The sequence below is a fragment of the Wolffia australiana genome, chromosome 19 (genome assembly GCF_029677425.1).
Source record: "Wolffia australiana isolate 7733 chromosome 19, ASM2967742v1".
In the NCBI taxonomy this organism is placed as follows: Eukaryota; Viridiplantae; Streptophyta; class Magnoliopsida; order Alismatales; family Araceae; genus Wolffia; species Wolffia australiana.
Window position 1 is genome coordinate 6,693,067 of NC_135853.1, and position 17,768 is coordinate 6,710,834.

The 17,768-nt window shown below is 43.8% G+C and overlaps 1 protein-coding gene across 2 annotated transcripts in view; it reads left to right on the forward strand.

The window, feature by feature from the left end:
• The window catches only part of LOC144715930 (kinesin-like protein KIN-13A), a 48,232-nt gene extending 31,474 nt beyond the window's left edge, over positions 1–16,758 (forward strand). For both annotated transcript variants that reach the window (XM_078590937.1, XM_078590938.1), the window contains 5 exons: positions 12,762–13,091; positions 13,642–13,860; positions 15,530–15,752; positions 16,210–16,275; positions 16,359–16,758. In XM_078590937.1, the coding sequence (XP_078447063.1) occupies positions 12,762–13,091; positions 13,642–13,860; positions 15,530–15,752; positions 16,210–16,275; positions 16,359–16,544 (1,024 nt within the window). In that variant the 3' untranslated portion in view covers positions 16,545–16,758. The remainder of the gene's footprint in view (positions 1–12,761; positions 13,092–13,641; positions 13,861–15,529; positions 15,753–16,209; positions 16,276–16,358) is intronic.
• The last annotated feature ends 1,010 nt before the right edge of the window (positions 16,759–17,768 follow it).

Here is a 17,768-nt window from a genome sequence, read left to right on the forward strand (position 1 = left end):
AATCCTATGGTATTAACTATTTTGAGACTTTTGACCCAGTAGCAAAGTTTAACACTGTAAGGATATTATTTGCTTTGGCAACAAAACTTGACTGGAACATCCTCCAATTTGGTGTAAAGAATGCATTCTTGCATGGTGACCTGGAGGACGTACATAAGTCTCCACCCCCGGGATACCAGCTCTCAGATCAACCAAATGTTGTCTGTAAACTAAGGAAAGCATTGTATGGTCTTAAGCAGTCCCCAGGGCTTGGTTTGGAAGATTTGCCCTAGCCATGAGAAGTTTTGGTTACTGGCAGAGTAATGGTGATCATACATTATTTATCAAGCATAGTATCTCTGGAAAACTGACAGCTCTTATACTGTATATGGATGACATTTTGATTACAGGTGATGACAGGGAAGAGATTCAGGAGTTGAGCAGCAAACTGTCTCAACAATTTGACATCAAGTCACTTGAAAGCCTGAAGTATTTCCTGGGACTTGAAGTGGCATACTCTAAAAGGGGTATGTTTATCTCACAACACAAGTATATTATTGATCTGCTTGATGAAACAGGAATGCGAGATTGCAATCCAGCAAATACCCCAGTTGATGTGAATGTTAATTTGGGAAAGGGTGGTGATGGTTCTCCAGTGGACAAAGGCTCCTTCCAGAGACTCATAGGGAAACTAATTTACCTGAATCATACTCGCCCAGATATATCGTACGCAGTAAGTACTCTGAGTCAGTTCATGAGTGATCCCTATGACATTCATCTACAGGCAGCATATCGTATCTTGGCATACCTGAAGAAAACAGTTGGTCAAGGCATCCTGTTTACCTGAGGTGGTGGACTATCTGTCGAAATCTATTCAGATGCTGACTATGCCAGTTCAGCAGTAGACAGACGATTAACATATGGGTACTGCACTTTCATTGGTGGCAGTTTGGTTACTTGGAGGAGCAAGAAACAAAAGGTTGTGGCACATTCAAGTGCAGAGGCAGAGTTCCATGCATTGGCTCATTGGATCTGTGAAGGTCTGTGGATAAGAGGGATACTGAAAGATCTGAAGTTGTTCCAGTCTCAGCCGACTATGAAGCTCTATTGTAATAACCAGTCCGCTATTTTGATAGCTCATAATCCTGTCCAGCATGACCGCACAAAGCACATTGAAATTGATCGCCATTTCATCAAAGAAAAGATTGATGCAGGCGTTATTCATCTCATGTTTGTGAGATCCTTGGAGCAGACAGCTGATGTATTCAAAAAAGGCCTACCTGGTCCCATGTTCCAGAGGCTGATGTCCAAGCTTAGCATGATCAACATCCATACCCAGCTTAATGAGGGGTGTTAGCCAGCCATCTTATTTGTATTTTATTATCTTTCTTTTTATTTTTCTATTTGTAAGTGGGCCCCACGTGTTATAAGTGGACCCACATGCACGTCACTTATGCCCTCACGTGAGAGAATAAGTGACCTAAGGATAATGGGCCCAGCCCATTTAAACTGTACTAAGCTGGTATTTAAACTAGCCCTATGACATAAATCGTAATTGGTGTTTTCTGTTCTTTCCTTGGAAACCCTAGCTGGAGGTGAAGGAGACAGTAGGAGATCCAGAGGGAGCTGGACGATGATTTCTAACAACAAGCAATATCCGAACAAGTATGAGTGAGGTAGATAAGTTTTCTCGCAAGGCGGCGGTATTGGCCTTCGTCATGTTTGGCAATAGAGATACAGTGATTAGCTTCAATAGTAGGAAGAGGTTGTGCATTGCCTTTGCCAAGCTCTTTAACTAGATCAAGAATATATTTGCGTTGACAAACGGAAGATACCCGTACTGGAATAGGCAACCTCAATGTTGAGGAATTAACGAAATGGCCCATAGGGGTTTGATGCCAAATTCTCGAGCAAGATGATCATTCAGGTCAACGAGCAGAGGGAAAGCAGTCTCGGTGATAGTAATATCATCAACATAAACTCGAAGAAGAGTCACTCCCCCTGATGTTGAGTGACGATAGAACAAGATGTGGTTGCCATACATTGAGAATAAATGAGGCGTTTCATGAAAAGAGTGAAACGATGTAACCTAGCATAGGAAGATTGCTTCGAGCTGTAGAGAGCCTTCTTCAGCCGACAGACTAATGGGATGGCCAATGATGGTGCAGAATAACCAGAAGGCAAAGACATAAATTTACTATAGGTCACAGTGAAGTGATGCACTCTTGACATTAAATTATTCCAAAGATGAACAGCAAGACTGATTTTTTTGGAAGTATCAAAGGGGTGAACACCCGATGAATAAGTGAGGCCTGCATCAGGACCTTACAGTCCCTTCCGTCAATCTGATCACATTCAAATCCTTCTCTCTCTGATGGTCACCAGCTAGAGCAATGTCACCGTTAAACCCTCTGCTTCATGTATGGCTCTATTTGTAGAAGCCATTCTTCCCATAAATAGCACCTTGATGCAACCAGATGGCCTGTACGCTGCCAATGCTTGGCCACCGCCTTCATTGGCTCTGCCTCTGCAATTCTGGAGTGTGTCCAAAAAAGTCTCTTCAGATGTCATCCTCACCCTTGATAATACCTCGCTGGCCCAAATTGTGCAAGGAAATGAACACTTAAAGAAGCGATAACTGCAGTTTTCTTCCCCATTATTTTGTAACATGAATTGTGACGATGTGTCCCGAGATAACCTTTTGCAAAAGACTCTTGTAATTAGTCTTCTTCACGCTAGCAACCAACCAAAGATCCTCACCTTTAGTGGGACTCTTTGTCGCCATATGAATCTGTATGCTTGGATTAGCTACCTATCTTCCTCTCAGCCCTCCCGGATTCTCGCGTACACCTTCTGGACTGAGAAGGGGCCGTTTGCCCATAACCAACCATGCTCTCTGTCATTTGGTCTTTGTTGAACCAAGAAAGAGGTTTGAGAAAGAGAAAACCAACTTGATTAAAAAGATAAGAGGGGATTACAAGTGTTTATATAGGGGAGCCCTAATGGGCTAGTTAAGAATGTCCCATATGGGACTATTGGTTACAAAAGAGCTTAAGTGTCAACACTCCCCCTCAAGCTGGGGCGTGGATGTTTTCCACACCCAGCTTGCCACAAAGCTTCTCAAACCTAGGGGCATGGAGCCTTTGGTGAAGATGTCTGCGATCTGATCTGCTGAAGGCACATACGGCAGGCAAAATTTTCCCGACTCCAGTTTCTCTTTAATGAAGTGTTGATCAATCTCTATGTGCTTCGTGCGGTCATGCTGGACTGGATCATGGGTAATGCTGATGGCCGACTTGTTGTCGCAGTACAGCTGGACGGGAGAGGAAACCGGACAACGTAGCTCACGTAGGATCTTTGTGATCCAAAGTGCCTCACAGAGACCATGTGCAAGCGCACGAAACTCCGCTTCGGCACTGGATCGAGACACCATCTTCTGCTTCTTACTCCTCCACGTAATAAGATTGCCTCTCAAGAAGGTGCAATATCCTGAGGTAGACCGACGATCAACAATGGACCCTGCATAAAGCCTTTTGCAACAACGCCATATTTCTGCGTAAAGCCTTTTGCAACAACGCGTGCCTTATGCCTCTCAATCGTGCCATCGGAGTTTTGCTTTTCAGCATAGACCCAACGGCTATCAACCAAGTGCTTGCCCGGTGGGAGAGGAACAAGATCCCACGTATCATTTAGGGCAAGAGCTTGAAGCTCCTCCTCCATAGCCCGACGCCAATGAGGCAAGGATAAGGCAACGTCCACCGTCTTCGGAAGGGAGATGGAGTCAATGGAGGTAAGCAGTGCATGGTATGGTTTGGAGAGACGATGGGAGGAAACGTAATTAGTTAAAGGATATAAAGGAGGAGAGCGGGAAGGAGGCACAAGGGCCAAGGAAGATTCTGGTGGAGTGTCTTGGGAGGTAGAGGATGAGGCATCCAAAGGAGGAGAAGAGGAGGGGGTGCGACGAGAGATATAGGTGAGGCCATAGTGTTTTTTCGGAGGGCAGCGTGGTAGATTCGTAGGAACACCCGGAGGAGGAGCAAGAGGAGGAAGTGGATGAGGAGCAGAAGAAGGTGGTTGGGGAGAAGAGGGTTGTGGAGAAAGATCCACGGGTGTTGCATGAGAATCCGGAGGAGATTCGGATGGCTCTCCAATGGGAATCGACGCGGTGCTGGGGAAGGGCGGAGACGATGGTGCGGCTGGAGGTGAAGGGGCTGGGGAGGATGACGGGACTGTCGTAGAAGTGATTGAGGAGGAAAGAGGAGGGAGGATAAGGAACTCGAGCGGGTCCGGCTGAGGCGATAAAGAAGGTGGTACCGTGGAGGAGGGATAGTAAGGAGTAAACTCATCAAAGGTAGCATCTTTGGTAACAAAGAAGCGACGGGAAGGCGGATGGTAGCACCGATAACCCTTTTGGGTAACGGAATATCCAATGAAAATGCACTGAATGGCGCGAGGGTCAAGCTTGTCCCTACCGAGCTGATTGTTGAGGACAAAGCAGACGAACCCAAAGACACGTGGAGTGAGGTTTGTTTTGAGGGAAGTGGTGGGAAAGAAGCGCTGGAGACCGTCAATAGGAGGGAATGGTGGAGGGCACGAGAGGGAAGGCGGTTGAGAAGATGGATGGCGGTGAGAATGGCTTCACCCCAAAAATACTTGGGAACATGCATATGGAACAGGAGGCTCCGGGTCGTATCAAAGATGGAGCGAAATTACCGTTCTGCAACACCATTCTGCTGAGGCGTGTAGGGACAAGATGTTTCGTGAACAATGCCGTTTTGTTGGAAGAAATGGGTGAGGGTAGAATTGACATAGTCCCCGGCGTTGTCGGAGCGGAAGCGACGGATGGGGGTGGAGAATTGGGTTTGGATAAGGGAGTAAAACTGGGGAATGATGGTGGAAAGTTGGGATTTTTGTTTTAAAAGGTAAGACCACGTGAAACGGGTAGCGTCGTCAACAAAAATAACAAGCCATCGAGCGCCAGAAGTGCTGTGAAGGGGGGCCAGACCCCAAACATCGGTATGAACAAGAGAAAAAGGCGTGGATGCACAGGATGAAGATAAAGGATATGTAGTGCGATGATGTTTAGCAATTCGACATGCGTCACAAACAAAACGGTCAACAGCATGACCCTGGAAAAGTTTAGGAAATAGACGATAAAGGGTGTCAAAAGAGGGATGTCCAAGGCGTCGATGAAGAAGCCACAATTGGTCATGAGACGCCGAGAGGGAAACAGCAGCAGCAGCAACAGCAAGAGAAGAAGAAGAAGGTCGAACAAGATAGAGCCCCTCACGCTCCTCAGCAAGTGAAATCGTCTCCCCCGACTCCTTATCACGATAAAAACAGGAATTTGGGGAAAAAGTGAGATCATGGTTTAAATCACGAACAAGTTGGGATAGAGATAGGAGATGATGAGCAAGACGAGGAACATGAAGAACGCGCGAAAGTTTCATAGAAGGGGAAGGGTAACATGACCAACACCCACGACGGTGAGAAGATCTCCAGAGGCGGTTTTGACTTTGGAATGACTAGAAACGGGTTCATAGGTTGAAAAAGCTCGAGGATTAGGAGTCATATGAGCGGTGACACCAGAATCAAGAAGCCAAGTGGAAGATGGCGAAGGAAAATTTCCGGAAGTCAAGGTTGGAGAGGCAAGAGCAGTGGACGTACCTGCGTGGGCTAAAGAACACGAGCCCACGTCGGGAGGATCAAGAAGACGTCGAAGACGCTCCATTTCCTCAGGAGTGAAGCTAGGAGATGAGGAGGCATTGGCCGGAAGCAGAGTATACGGCATAGGCACTTGTCCTGGACTCAACACGCTCGGTGAGCTGACAGGAGGGGCGGTGGCAGCAAGGTGACTCTGTTGAGTCCGCTTCCGTTGGAGCTTGAAGCAGGTTTCCTTTGAGTGACCCCTCTTCTTGCAATAATTGCAGAAGAGTGTGGGATCGCCCTTGGGAGACTCCAAGCGAGATGAAGTCCCTCGGGCGGAAGAATTCGGCAATAAAGCATGAGTAGCCGCGGCCGGTGTTGCCGCAAACGCCGAGGTGAGGGAAGGTGCCTGCTGAAACCGAGACTCCTCAATCCGTACACTCCGGAGTGCATCTTGGTAGGTGGGCATCTTCTCCCAATGAATAAGCTGGCCACGTAGTGATTCATATTCCGGGTTGAGACCCATCAGGAATTGAAACACACGAAGCTGTAGCACATACCCCCGCTCCACCGAATTCACCTCCGGTGGCATGTAATGGTCGATCTCATTCCACAAAGAGGTGAGTTCGTTACTGTACTCCAATACCGTCCGATCCCCTTGACGAAGATTAGCGGCCCGATGCACTAATTCGTACAAAATGCCAATGTTGTTCCTCTTGGAGTGGCTGTTGAGGGCGGCTTCCCAGACGGCTCGAGCACTCACCAAAGACAGAAACTCCCCCTTAATATTAGGGGCGATACTGTCAAGTAGCCAGCGCTGAACGACTCCTTCAACGTCGAGCCAATCATAATATGCTCGGTCCGTCACCGGTGGTCCGTCTCCCGTTAAATGACGCATTAGTCGTCCTTTTAGAGTGATCTGCACGTACTGTCGCCATTGAAGGAGGTTGAAGCTGGTGAAAATTCCATCGGGCGGCATCTTGGGCAAAGTAAATGGTGCTGGACCGGTGAGGCGAGTCGATGCAGCCGCTGTTGGGGGCACAGGAGAATGCACCGGAGTCATCCCAGATGTCTGAGAGGCAGAGGTCTGTTCTTCAGACATCGGACAGCACGGATCGAGGCGCAGGAGAACCCGGATGAAGCAGGTCACCCGCGGATGCTCGCAGAGAGGCAACCGTGCGAGGAGAGGCGGCTGTGCGCAGAGCGGAGAAGCTACTCTGCACGTAGAAAGACGGCCGCGCGAAGGAGAGGGTCCGCGTGCGGGGAGAGAGAGAGAGAGAGCCGGTCGGTCGGTCGATCGCAGTCGGTCGATCGCGGTCGGTCGATCGTGGTCGGTCTATTGCGGTCGGTCGGTCGATTGAGCAGAGGACGCATGACGACGGCAGGAGCCGGTGAGTCGGAGCGATGATGAGTCCGAAATTTAGGTTTCGGCTCTGATACCATGTTGAACCAAGAAAGAGGTTTGAGAAAGAGAAAACCAACTTGATTAAAAAGATAAGAGGGGATTACAAGTGTTTATATAGGGGAGCCCTAATGGGCTAGTTAAGAATGTCCCATATGGGACTATTGGTTACAAAAGAGCTTAAGTGTCAACAGTCTTAATTTGATTAGAGATTATTGCTTGTCCATGAGTTCAGACACCCGCTGGTCGGGTAAGACACCTGTATGATCAGTGCCCACGCTCTATCCCTACAGTCCCAAACATGGTCATTTTGATTCTCTTCGAGCATGTACAGACGAAGGAACGTCTCACTCAAGATGCCGCTTGATGACCATGCATCCCTCGAATATTGAAATGTTGCCCCGTCACCTAATTTGGGAGAAAAGAATCTTTGTACTCGTGGAAAGATCTGTTTAAGCCCTTGCCAGAATGCCCCATTATGCGGATCTGCCTTTCTGTCCCAATTCAATGCCTGCCGCAGATGTCTTGCAGTAATTTGATGACAGGATTGTCCCGTGGATTCATAATTCTCTCCACCCATTTGGATAATAATGTCATGTTCATACTCTGCATGTGCCATACCCCCATGCCTCCCAATTTAGTGGGATAAAATACTGTTGAAAAACATACCAATAATCTCTCTTCTCTTACAACTTCTCTACAACACTGTAGGGAGAGAAGAGGGAAAAACGAGGTTCAAGAAACTAACTTCATTCTGATATCCTCTCTTCACTCCGTGAGAATATCCAGCTAGAAAATAGTTCTGAACTCCCCTAAACCACAATGCAGTTCGTGGATACAACCAAGACAGTCTGAGACCGAGAGAAGAGTAGGATTCCTCGAAAGAAGAAGATAGAAGATAAAAGATAGAAGGGTATTTTTTTCCTTTTTGAACTGTAATAAGGGATGAACACCCAACGAATTGGTGAACCTCCCATCAGGACCTCACAGGCCCTTTACATGCTTATCAGTCATCATCAAAACCTCCCTTCACTTCCCATCTCTCACAAGGGCCGTGCTGCCTTAAGTCCTGCTTCATGTATAGCTCCATCAGTAGAAACCCTTCTACCTCTGAACAACACCTCGTTTCTATGTAGCCAGATGGCCCACAACACCGCTAGTGCTCCGCCCCCTTGTTTCTTCTTCCCACGTAATTCTGTGCCGAATCCCAAAAGGCCTGTTCAAGTCATCTTCATCCTTGAGAGGAACTGGCTGGCCCAAACTGTGCAAGCAAAGGAGCAGTCAAAGAAAGGATGGTAGCAATCTTCTTCTCCATTCAAACACAGCATGCATTGCGACGAAGTATCTGGGTATTAACTTTTTGCAAAAGACTCCTGTCATTAATCTTTTCCTTGCTAGCAGCCACCCAAAAAACCGCAATTTCAATGGGACTTTTTGGCGCCATATAAACCTGCATGCGCTGACTAGTGCCACGTCTTCCTCTTGTCCTTCTTGGATCATCGTTTAAGCATTATGGACCGATAAGAGGCCATTTGTCCATGTCCAACTATCGCGTTCTCCATCTTCTGGTCATAGCTGAAATAGGGATTGTTGCATATCTATGAAATCCGACACAGGATGGTCGGATAAGGAACCTTGTATGATCAGGTTCCATGCTCCCTCTCAGCAGTCACGGACGTGGGCATTTTGATCCTGGGCAAGTGCATACAGTTGGGAGAATATCTCACGAAGGATGCCCCGTGGCGAGCATGCATCTCTCCAAAATTGGAATGTCTTCCCATCGCATTTTTCTTATTGTAGAGGGTCCCGGTTTGATGTGATGATGGGAGACAATGCTCTTAAGTCATCACAGGGTATGTGCTTAAATGTACCTCTGCACATTCAGAGCCTAGAGATTATACAAGACTTTGCTTCCCTTGACTTTCGGAAGATTCGACATAATATTGGGAGTACAGTGGCTGAGATTGTTAGATTTGTTTTTTTCCAACTATTATCTCCTGACTCTCAAGATACTATGGCAAGATCGTCTTTATACGTTGCAGACTGATCCAGAGTTCAGACCTCCAGGGGCGACTCAACAATTCCAAGCCCAGGAAATTCTAAAGGGAAAAAGTCAATTCAAGAAGCTACATGCTATCTGCGAGCTATCGAAACCCATGGTACATACCCTGAAACTGACTTCTATATTTGAAAAATATGAAAAATCTTTACCTTACCGTTTTCAATCCTAGTGGTTCATTGCCACGAAAGAGAAGTTCAGATCATAGAATTCACCTTATGCTGGGATCAAAACAAGTAAATACCAGACTGTACAGATATTCACATTTGCAAAAGAATCATTTTAAAGAAATTGCACAGAGTTTTTTAGATACAGGTGTAGTGAGACCCTCCACAAGTACCTTCTCCACCCCAGCTGTGCTCATTAAAAGGGACGGTGGATGGAGAATTTATATCGACCGTGTGGTCTAAAATAAATCACTGTGCCAAATAGATATCTGATCCCCATTGTTGATAAAATGTTAGAAGAAATACATGGGGCTTCCATCTTTACTAAGTTGAACCTGAAGTCAGGTTATTATCGAATACAAATGCATGAGGAAGACATACCAAAAACTGATTTCAAGATGCATATGGGACATTACGAGTTTACAGTCATTCCTTCTGGTCTGTCAACAGCCCCTGCTACTTTTCAGGCTTAATGAATACTATCTTCAGGCCATACTTAAGAAAATTTGTATTAGTATTCTTTGGTGACATAATGATACGAACCTTGATCTAGGTTCAAATCGGGAGGTTAATATAGGGCTAAGCAAGGAAGAAGTTCCCGGGGTAGTAGTGTCAAAACAGGAATGATAAGAGGATTAAATAGCGGAGGTAAGAATCGACCAGAGATGAGTCGGCTGAAGATCTGGTGAGACGGTAACGGGGGATGGGAATCCTGGAACGAGACAGGGAGGATTGAGATAGCGAGCCAAGAGGCAATTTTACCTTTAATTCTTGACTGCCCTCCTCAAGGGAGGCCTACAAATATTTATAAGAAAATGAAGCAATCTACCCTAAACATGAGATGACTTAAGTGCCCCTAATAGGCTAAAATGCCTAAAATATGCTTGGGGGTACAGGATCGTATCGCATTACAGAACATGATCATCATTTCAGGTTGGTTATGAATGTGTTATGTGACAGCCAATGATGTGTAAATACCAAGAAATGCAGTTTTCATCAAGACAAGATCAATTAGTTGGGACACTGGATCTCAGATAAGGGGGTGGAAACATATGCTGACCAGATAAAGATTATCCAAAATTGACCAACTCTTATTTCCCTAAACCAGCTTAGAGGATTCGTAGGATAACTAGGTGATTCATAAAAAAGTATGCTACGCTTACACAACCTCTCAACCGCCTACTCAAGAAAAATGATTTTCAATGGACTCTGTTAGCTGAAGAAGCATTCAAGACCTTGAAGATAGCTGTGTCCTCTTCACTGGTATTAAAGCTGCCAGATTTTACGAAGTCTTTCTCTGTCGAAACAGATGGTTCGGGATTTGGCGTTACAATTACCCTAGCGCATACTACAGCAAGGCATATGAGAGAGAGTTGATGGCTTTAATTTTTTCAGTTCACAAATGGAAGCATTACCTCATTTTCAAGAAGTTTTGCAACATACCTGCCAAGTTCTCAGAGGAAGGAGGTAGCAGAAGAGGGCTCTCGATGAGGAAGACCCTTAGGGCAACGAGAAAGAGAACAAGAAAGTTATTAAATTTTTTGGTTGTTGTTTTAGGTGAATATACACAGGAGCCGTTACAATGGTGTCCGCCACCATGGCTGCCGCTCCCCCTTCGGCTCCCAGGATGGCAGCAGTGGCGAGGGCTGATGGCTCCTGGAACGGCAGCAGCAGCTCCCGAAAGGGTGGTAGCAGCTCCGCCATTGACTCCCGGAATGGCAGCGGTCGTGATTGCAGGTGCCTTCTCGGCATGCGCGACCTGAGGGTGGTGGATGAGGATGGTATGAGGACGAGCAGAGCCAGAGCCTCGCCAGCCGGATTGGTTTCTGAAGGGGGGGGGAGGCGTGGGGGTGGGGGTTCTGTCACCAGAGGTGGTTAGTGCGCTGTCATGACCATCTCCACCTGAGCAGAGTTGACCACCACGAGCTTGTGGGTGACGGCCCTCATGACGGCTCTGAGCTACACCGACCAGGCCTCTTGGTGGCTCTCGATGCCTTCTTTGAGGGCTTGCAGGGCGGTGGTCTGAGCCACCTTGAGGGCAGCCACCTTGGCCACCAGATCTTCCAAGGTGGGGGCGGGGCTTTGCCGGATCCCGTGGAGGTCGGTACAGACGCCACAAGTGACGACCACAACGGCCGCAAGTGACCGTAGAAGAATACCAATGAAGGTTCGTCATAGCAGAATGCCAAAGACATCGATTTGAAGAGGGCCTGGAGATGCTCCGAAGATGCAATACTCGCGATGGATCGTGTGGGAAAAATGAGCCTCAAAGCTCTAATACTGTGTAAAGCTTGTATTTGAACGAGAGAATGGAAAAACTCATTTAGATTAGAGTTGTAAATACATTGTCTTATAGAAGAGAGAGGACAACTCTAATGGGTCAGAATAAAGGTCCTAAAGACAGGAGGTCCGTGGGCCCATTATGCAAGCATATTGAACCAAAAATCATTTTGGGGAAGATATAAGCTCGGATAGTAATGATATAAACCTTATCGCGATTGGTATGAACTCCGAAAATGAGTGTACCTTCCTTTGCCTTCCAAAAAGAGTATGAACTGCACTTCAGTCGACGATCTCGGCTCCACTTGTTGACGACTCCGATGACACAAGCATTGTTGTCTGACTGCAGTCTTATTCCCTCAGAGGTCTCCCTCTTTCTAAATTTACAACTATTTGAAAATACTCTTTTTATTACTTCCCTTCATACCTTCCATTCAAGAATCCTTAGTAACAAACAGGACACTGGCCCTGTCCCAATAAGTTGTCTCGTGATGTGTTACCAACTTTATTCCACTCCTTAAAGTGAACCAAATCGGGGATTGTCCCCGGCATCAAATTGCGCTGTCATAACGTGTTAAGGGACGTCCTAGGAATTCGAGTTTGTGGAGTCCTTGAACCATCCAAAACTTTTATTCAACGTGTTGGTATATCCTCTCTCATTTTTGTCCTTTTTTCTTTGTTTCTAGTATTCTTTTTTTGTGTTTCTATCATCAACCGTTGGGTAAATCATGCCAGGTATAAGCACCTCTCAAGGGGGAAAAATATGTATCTCTCGTACCCAAAGTGAATGAAACACATTATTCTTCTATCATCTCTTGACTGAGCATAGAGGCAGAATTTTGAGCTATGGAACTTAAAATTCGAGGGGTTAAAAGAATACTAGAATACTTCAAAATTTTCTTGCCAAAAAAAGAGTTCTTGAAAATTCATAATCAAAAAGAAAAAATAAGAAAATTCATTATCAAGATGGCCTTGTTTAATTATCAAATCAGCAGCAAGATGGAGCTGATCATTTCCACTTACCCTCACCATAGGGAGGAAGATTTTCAAAATCCCATCTGACGATTTGCTAAATCCCATCTGTTACAACAGCCTCTTTAAGGCTCTCCTTATATTTATTTTTAAATATGCTACTGGGAGCTAGACGAAAGAACCAGAGAATGGCCTTCTCGAAACATCATTTAGCAGGGCCTAAGCACTGTCTCGGACTTTTTCTTGATCCTGGCAGGAAATTGTGCATGAGAGAAGATGGCCGACAACAAGTCTGCATTGTGGGTCTACAAGAATTTGAAGTCTCTGACACGCGAATGGTGAGAGAATATATCGAGAAAGGTAATGCCGCGCGGAGCACAGGGTCAACAGGGGCCAATGAAGAGTCTTCTCGATCCCATGCCATCCTTCAGCTGATCATCAAGAAGCACGTGGAGCCTAATGGCTCCAAGCGGGGCAAGGAGGCCAATGCGGCCAAGAATACCAAGTTGGTGGGCAAAATTTCCTTCATCGACCTTGCTGGCAGTGAGCGTGGTGCTGACACCACAGATAACGACCGCCAAACCCGGTAAACTTTACTTTTGTCAGTCAATTCCTTTTTTTTCTAGAAATTTAGAACTTATTGCTGTGTCTGGATTTCCGCATTGGCTTGGTTTTTGTCTAGATGATATCTAATAATGGATCAAAGTTTTGTCTCTGTTGAGTTGAATTCTTGTAGTCAAATTCCAGAAAAAGAAAGTTAAGATAGTTGCCCAGTCTGTTTTTTGCTTGATTTAACTCTTTTAGATCGATGTCAGATGGTGGACTGAAAAAGGACGGGTACTTCCAATAACAAAATACTTATCTCGCCGTCCTCCTAAAGGTAGGCCGCCCAATTTACAGGGAAACATGCGTAAGAGAAAAGATGCGACTAACTGTTTGTGGGGATTAGGGATTGTATCAGAAAGTAAACTTATTTGTTCCGGCTGACACATTCTATTCAAATTCTTCATCAATCTCTTTTTGAATTGACCAACTCATTGGGATTTCTATTTGATATGGTACACTATACCACTTCATACTTGCAAATGATGAAATACTGCTGACATGGGTTTCGTTCATGATTTGACTGCGTACAGGATAGAGGGTGCCGAGATAAACAAGAGCCTTCTGGCGCTTAAGGAGTGCATCCGCGCATTGGACAACGACCAGAACCACATCCCCTTCAGAGGCAGCAAGCTAACAGAGGTTCTCCGAGACTCCTTTGTGGGCAACTCACGGACGGTCATGATTTCATGTATCTCCCCCAATGCCGGCTCGTGCGAGCACACTCTCAACACCCTGAGATACGCGGACAGGTACTCCCATTGTTTTCTTGTAGAAGTTTTATTCCTTCCCCTCAAAAAAAGAAAACCGAAGTATGGAAAATCAACAATGAAATAACTGTAGTGCACATTAAGTGTGAAAATTCTTCTGCTGAATGTCCACACCTCTTTTCTCGTCTGTAGAAAAATTTTGATACGTCCATGTTGCTAGCTTTATATCCTTTATGTTTCTCCTTTAAATTTCTTCCTGTTTTGTATAAGCACTGAGCTTGCCATCCCGAGAGAGAAATATATTATCTTTCTTTCTCCTTCCCTCCTTCCTTGTGCGGCTCCTGATCCTCCAATTCCCAAAAACTGTGAACACACAACCTAGAATGGACATACCAATATCTGGGCTATTGAGAGAGAGTCTAGCAAAGGTCCAATAATGTACTTATATTACCTTTTCCGGTCCCATAAAATTTGAAACAGAGGCAAAATGATGAAACATTTTCTAATATAAATCTATTCCATGTTTATATTTTGAAGTGCGTCCTTGGAAGATGCACATATTTTGAAGTCCTCTATGCTAAGATTTTTTATATACATATGTTCTTGATTCCTTTTACTCAAAAGATCCAGTAATCTGTGTATTGAGCCTTTTTAACTAGAGAGCTTTTTATTGTGACATACTGGTAAAATGTGTTTTGTTAGCGTAAATTTTGTGTGAGCTGCTTTTGTAGAATTCCTACGTGCTGTCTTTCTATAGTTGATATGAAATTTTTTTAGGTCTTTTTTGACTGGACTTAATGTGTTACCGTCAGAAAATAAATCCTCAAGAAAATCCCTTCACGAATGTGGAATAGATTTTAAACAATCAACTGAGAATCCAACCAATGGATAGTAGGAGAATATAAGGTCAAGTCTGGGAAGAGATCAGGCGGGAAGAAAGGTGATGGAAAATGGAAGATGGATGAATGGAATGGGAAGAGTGAGGTGACTACTCTCCCTTCTGGCTGCTGGCCTTTCCCTCGTCCCAGGCCTTCTTGACTTCAGCCATGCAGGCTGCCAAGTTAGGTAACAACAATCTGCAAAATGAACCCTTCCCCGTGTCTTCGGCTTATTGCACACATGTGACCTCCTCTGTATGTGCTTCTTGTTCCCTTGCCTTCTGCTTCATTCTTCTTCAGTATGTCCTTGAAAGGGACGTGTGAGAATGTTACACCCTTTATATGTTCAGTTATATGCTTCAGTCTTCTTCAGTCATATGTTCTTGAAGTCAATTCTAGTGGGCTAGTGGGTAGTACCTTACAAGGGTCTCAGACAAAGGAGCCTCTGAGCCAAAATGGGCCTTTATATTTATCCCCCTTACAAGATATTAGGATTGGAGGATGATTGCAATTTCGTCATCCATATATGTCGACATCCTCATTGATCCTTGGCTTGGATGATGATGATGATGATGAGTCATCATATCGTTATGCTGATAGTGACAAGTCAATGTTGTTATCCTGGCCGTGCATGAAATACAAGGACGAGACAACATATCATTGTCCTCTCACCATCGGGACACAGACAGATTTAAATGGAAATAAAATTATTAAAATTTAGTCGTCATTGTCATCCTGGGGGCCGAGCCCTACAAGAGGCTCATTTTTTGAATTAATCCTAATTTTGAATTTGTGAAAAATATCTCTGTAATTTTTTTCCTATTTCATTCAAGAGTGAAGAGTCTCTCTCGGGGTGGGAACCCCAGAAGGGATCAGCCAAGCCAAGAGCCCATCACTGTAGAGACGATGGTAAAAATTCCAGATACTGAAGAAGCCCGAGCTCCCATTCAATTCATGCCTGCTCCACGCGGCAAAGTCAACACCAGCTCAAAGCGGGAGGTTGTAGCAGAGGAGACCACATTATACGATGAGGAGGCCATAGATGAGATCCTTGCAGTAAAACATTTTCTCTCTGTGTTTCTTTATTTTTAATTTTTTTCTTTGCGTCATTTTTTGCTCTTATTTTTTCATTTTTTCATTTCCCATTTTTTCATAATCCCTATTTTTTCATTTTTCATTTTTCATTTTTTCATTTATTTATCTTTCCATTTTTCTTCATTTTTTTATTTTTATTTTTCTATTTTTTATTTTTTATTTTTCATTTTTTTTTTCATTTTTTTATTATTTTTCATTTTTTATTTTTTATTTTTTATTTTTTATTTTTCATTTTTTATTTTTTATTTTTATTTTTTATTTTTCATTTTTTTTTTTTTTCATTTTTCATTTCCCATTGTCCATTTTTTTGTTTTCTTTATTTTTCATTTTTCGTTTTTCCTTTTATTTTTCATTTTTTCGTTGTTTTCTTCTTTGAGACCTGGATTGTAATATAATTTTGGTTCCGGTTCTTTTTTAGGAAGAGGAGGCTCTTATTGCTTCTCACAGGAAGGCAATCGAGGATACAATGGACATTGTTCGCGAGGTGAGTTCAAATTCTCCTGAGGAAGGGCAAAATTGGCATTTGTTTGAGTTTTTAAGATCAAAAGAAAGTCTTTTCGTTTTTAGGAAATGAAGCTGTTGGCAGAAGTTGACCAGCCGGGCAGTCTCATTGATGATTACGTGGGCCGACTGGGCTACATCCTTTCCAGGAAAGTGGCAGGCTTGATGGGCCTGCAGGCCCGGTTGGCTCGATTCCAGCATCGTCTTAAGGAGCAGGATATTCTGAGCAGCCGCAGGAAGGTCAACTTCTAGACCCTGCCTAACTAGCCAGTTTTATCTCTCAAATTTTATCGAATGTCCTTGACGGGACATCTGCAAAAATTGCACCTTATAATTCTCGAACACCTTTGTTTCAAATAGATGCTATATTTTTGGCAAAATAAAAAATCCAAAGCACTTTGAGGATATATGCAGGTACGGTGAAAATATATTTGTTATGTTCTCTGTATATATCAGCTTTACTGAATGTCCTTGTTGAGACGTCAGCAGTAATTTGCATGATATGGGTGCTCACTAAAAGTTGAGGTTCTACTTTGTGTCAAAATATGAAAAGAAATCTGGATGGAATATTATGTTACAGTGATGGAAATGTCACTGTTAAATATCCCCATGAATACTATATGCACGCCTCCTGTTAGAGGTTTTTTAGAGCATCCTTTTTCTGTTCAAAAATAATAATAATACGCAGGGAAAATGTCTTTGATAGGACATCTGCAGTAATTTGGCCCAGAGAATTCCTGAGTATCTTTTTCTAAATGTACGTACAGTGGAAATGTATTTGTTACAGGAAAAGGCAAGAACTTGGGAGGATATATCATCAAGTAATATAGTTTGCTTCATTTTCGTACATATGTATGAATTTCACTGAAATATTGTGTTATTCAAGATATGATTTATGGTAGAAAATAAATCCAACAAACTGATAAATAATGTAAGAAAAATTTTAAAAACATTCTGACCCAAAACACAAGATATGGGTTTCTTCAATATGATTGACAATCAAGATATTTGATCGATGGTCGGCCCAAAATATCATTTTAACTGTGGATATGATATCGAAAAAACTCTATCTTGAATGACACAATGTCCTATCTTGAAAATTGTTTTGTGTTAGCCTAATCACTAAGAAATGATTTCCTTCCGGCCTGACTTGGTTTTTTGTGAGGTCCTGGATGACTGTGACCAATAGAAAAGAAGCTTGAGTCAAATTACAATAAATGTGATTGGCAAAATAGACAGAGGGACATGTTTCAGTGCTAAAAAATAAGTCGATTTCATCTGCATTAAATTGCCCAAAAGTCAATTAATGACAGGACTACATGTCATAATATTTTGGCCAATAAAAAAAATGACGTCACACATTTGATCAACTTTTATTCCTTTTTTGCCTTTTTTATTCCATGTAAGGACACATGGCACAATGGGAGCCAGAGATCAATGACAACAAACAAAATTTTGTTGCAAATAAAATATGGA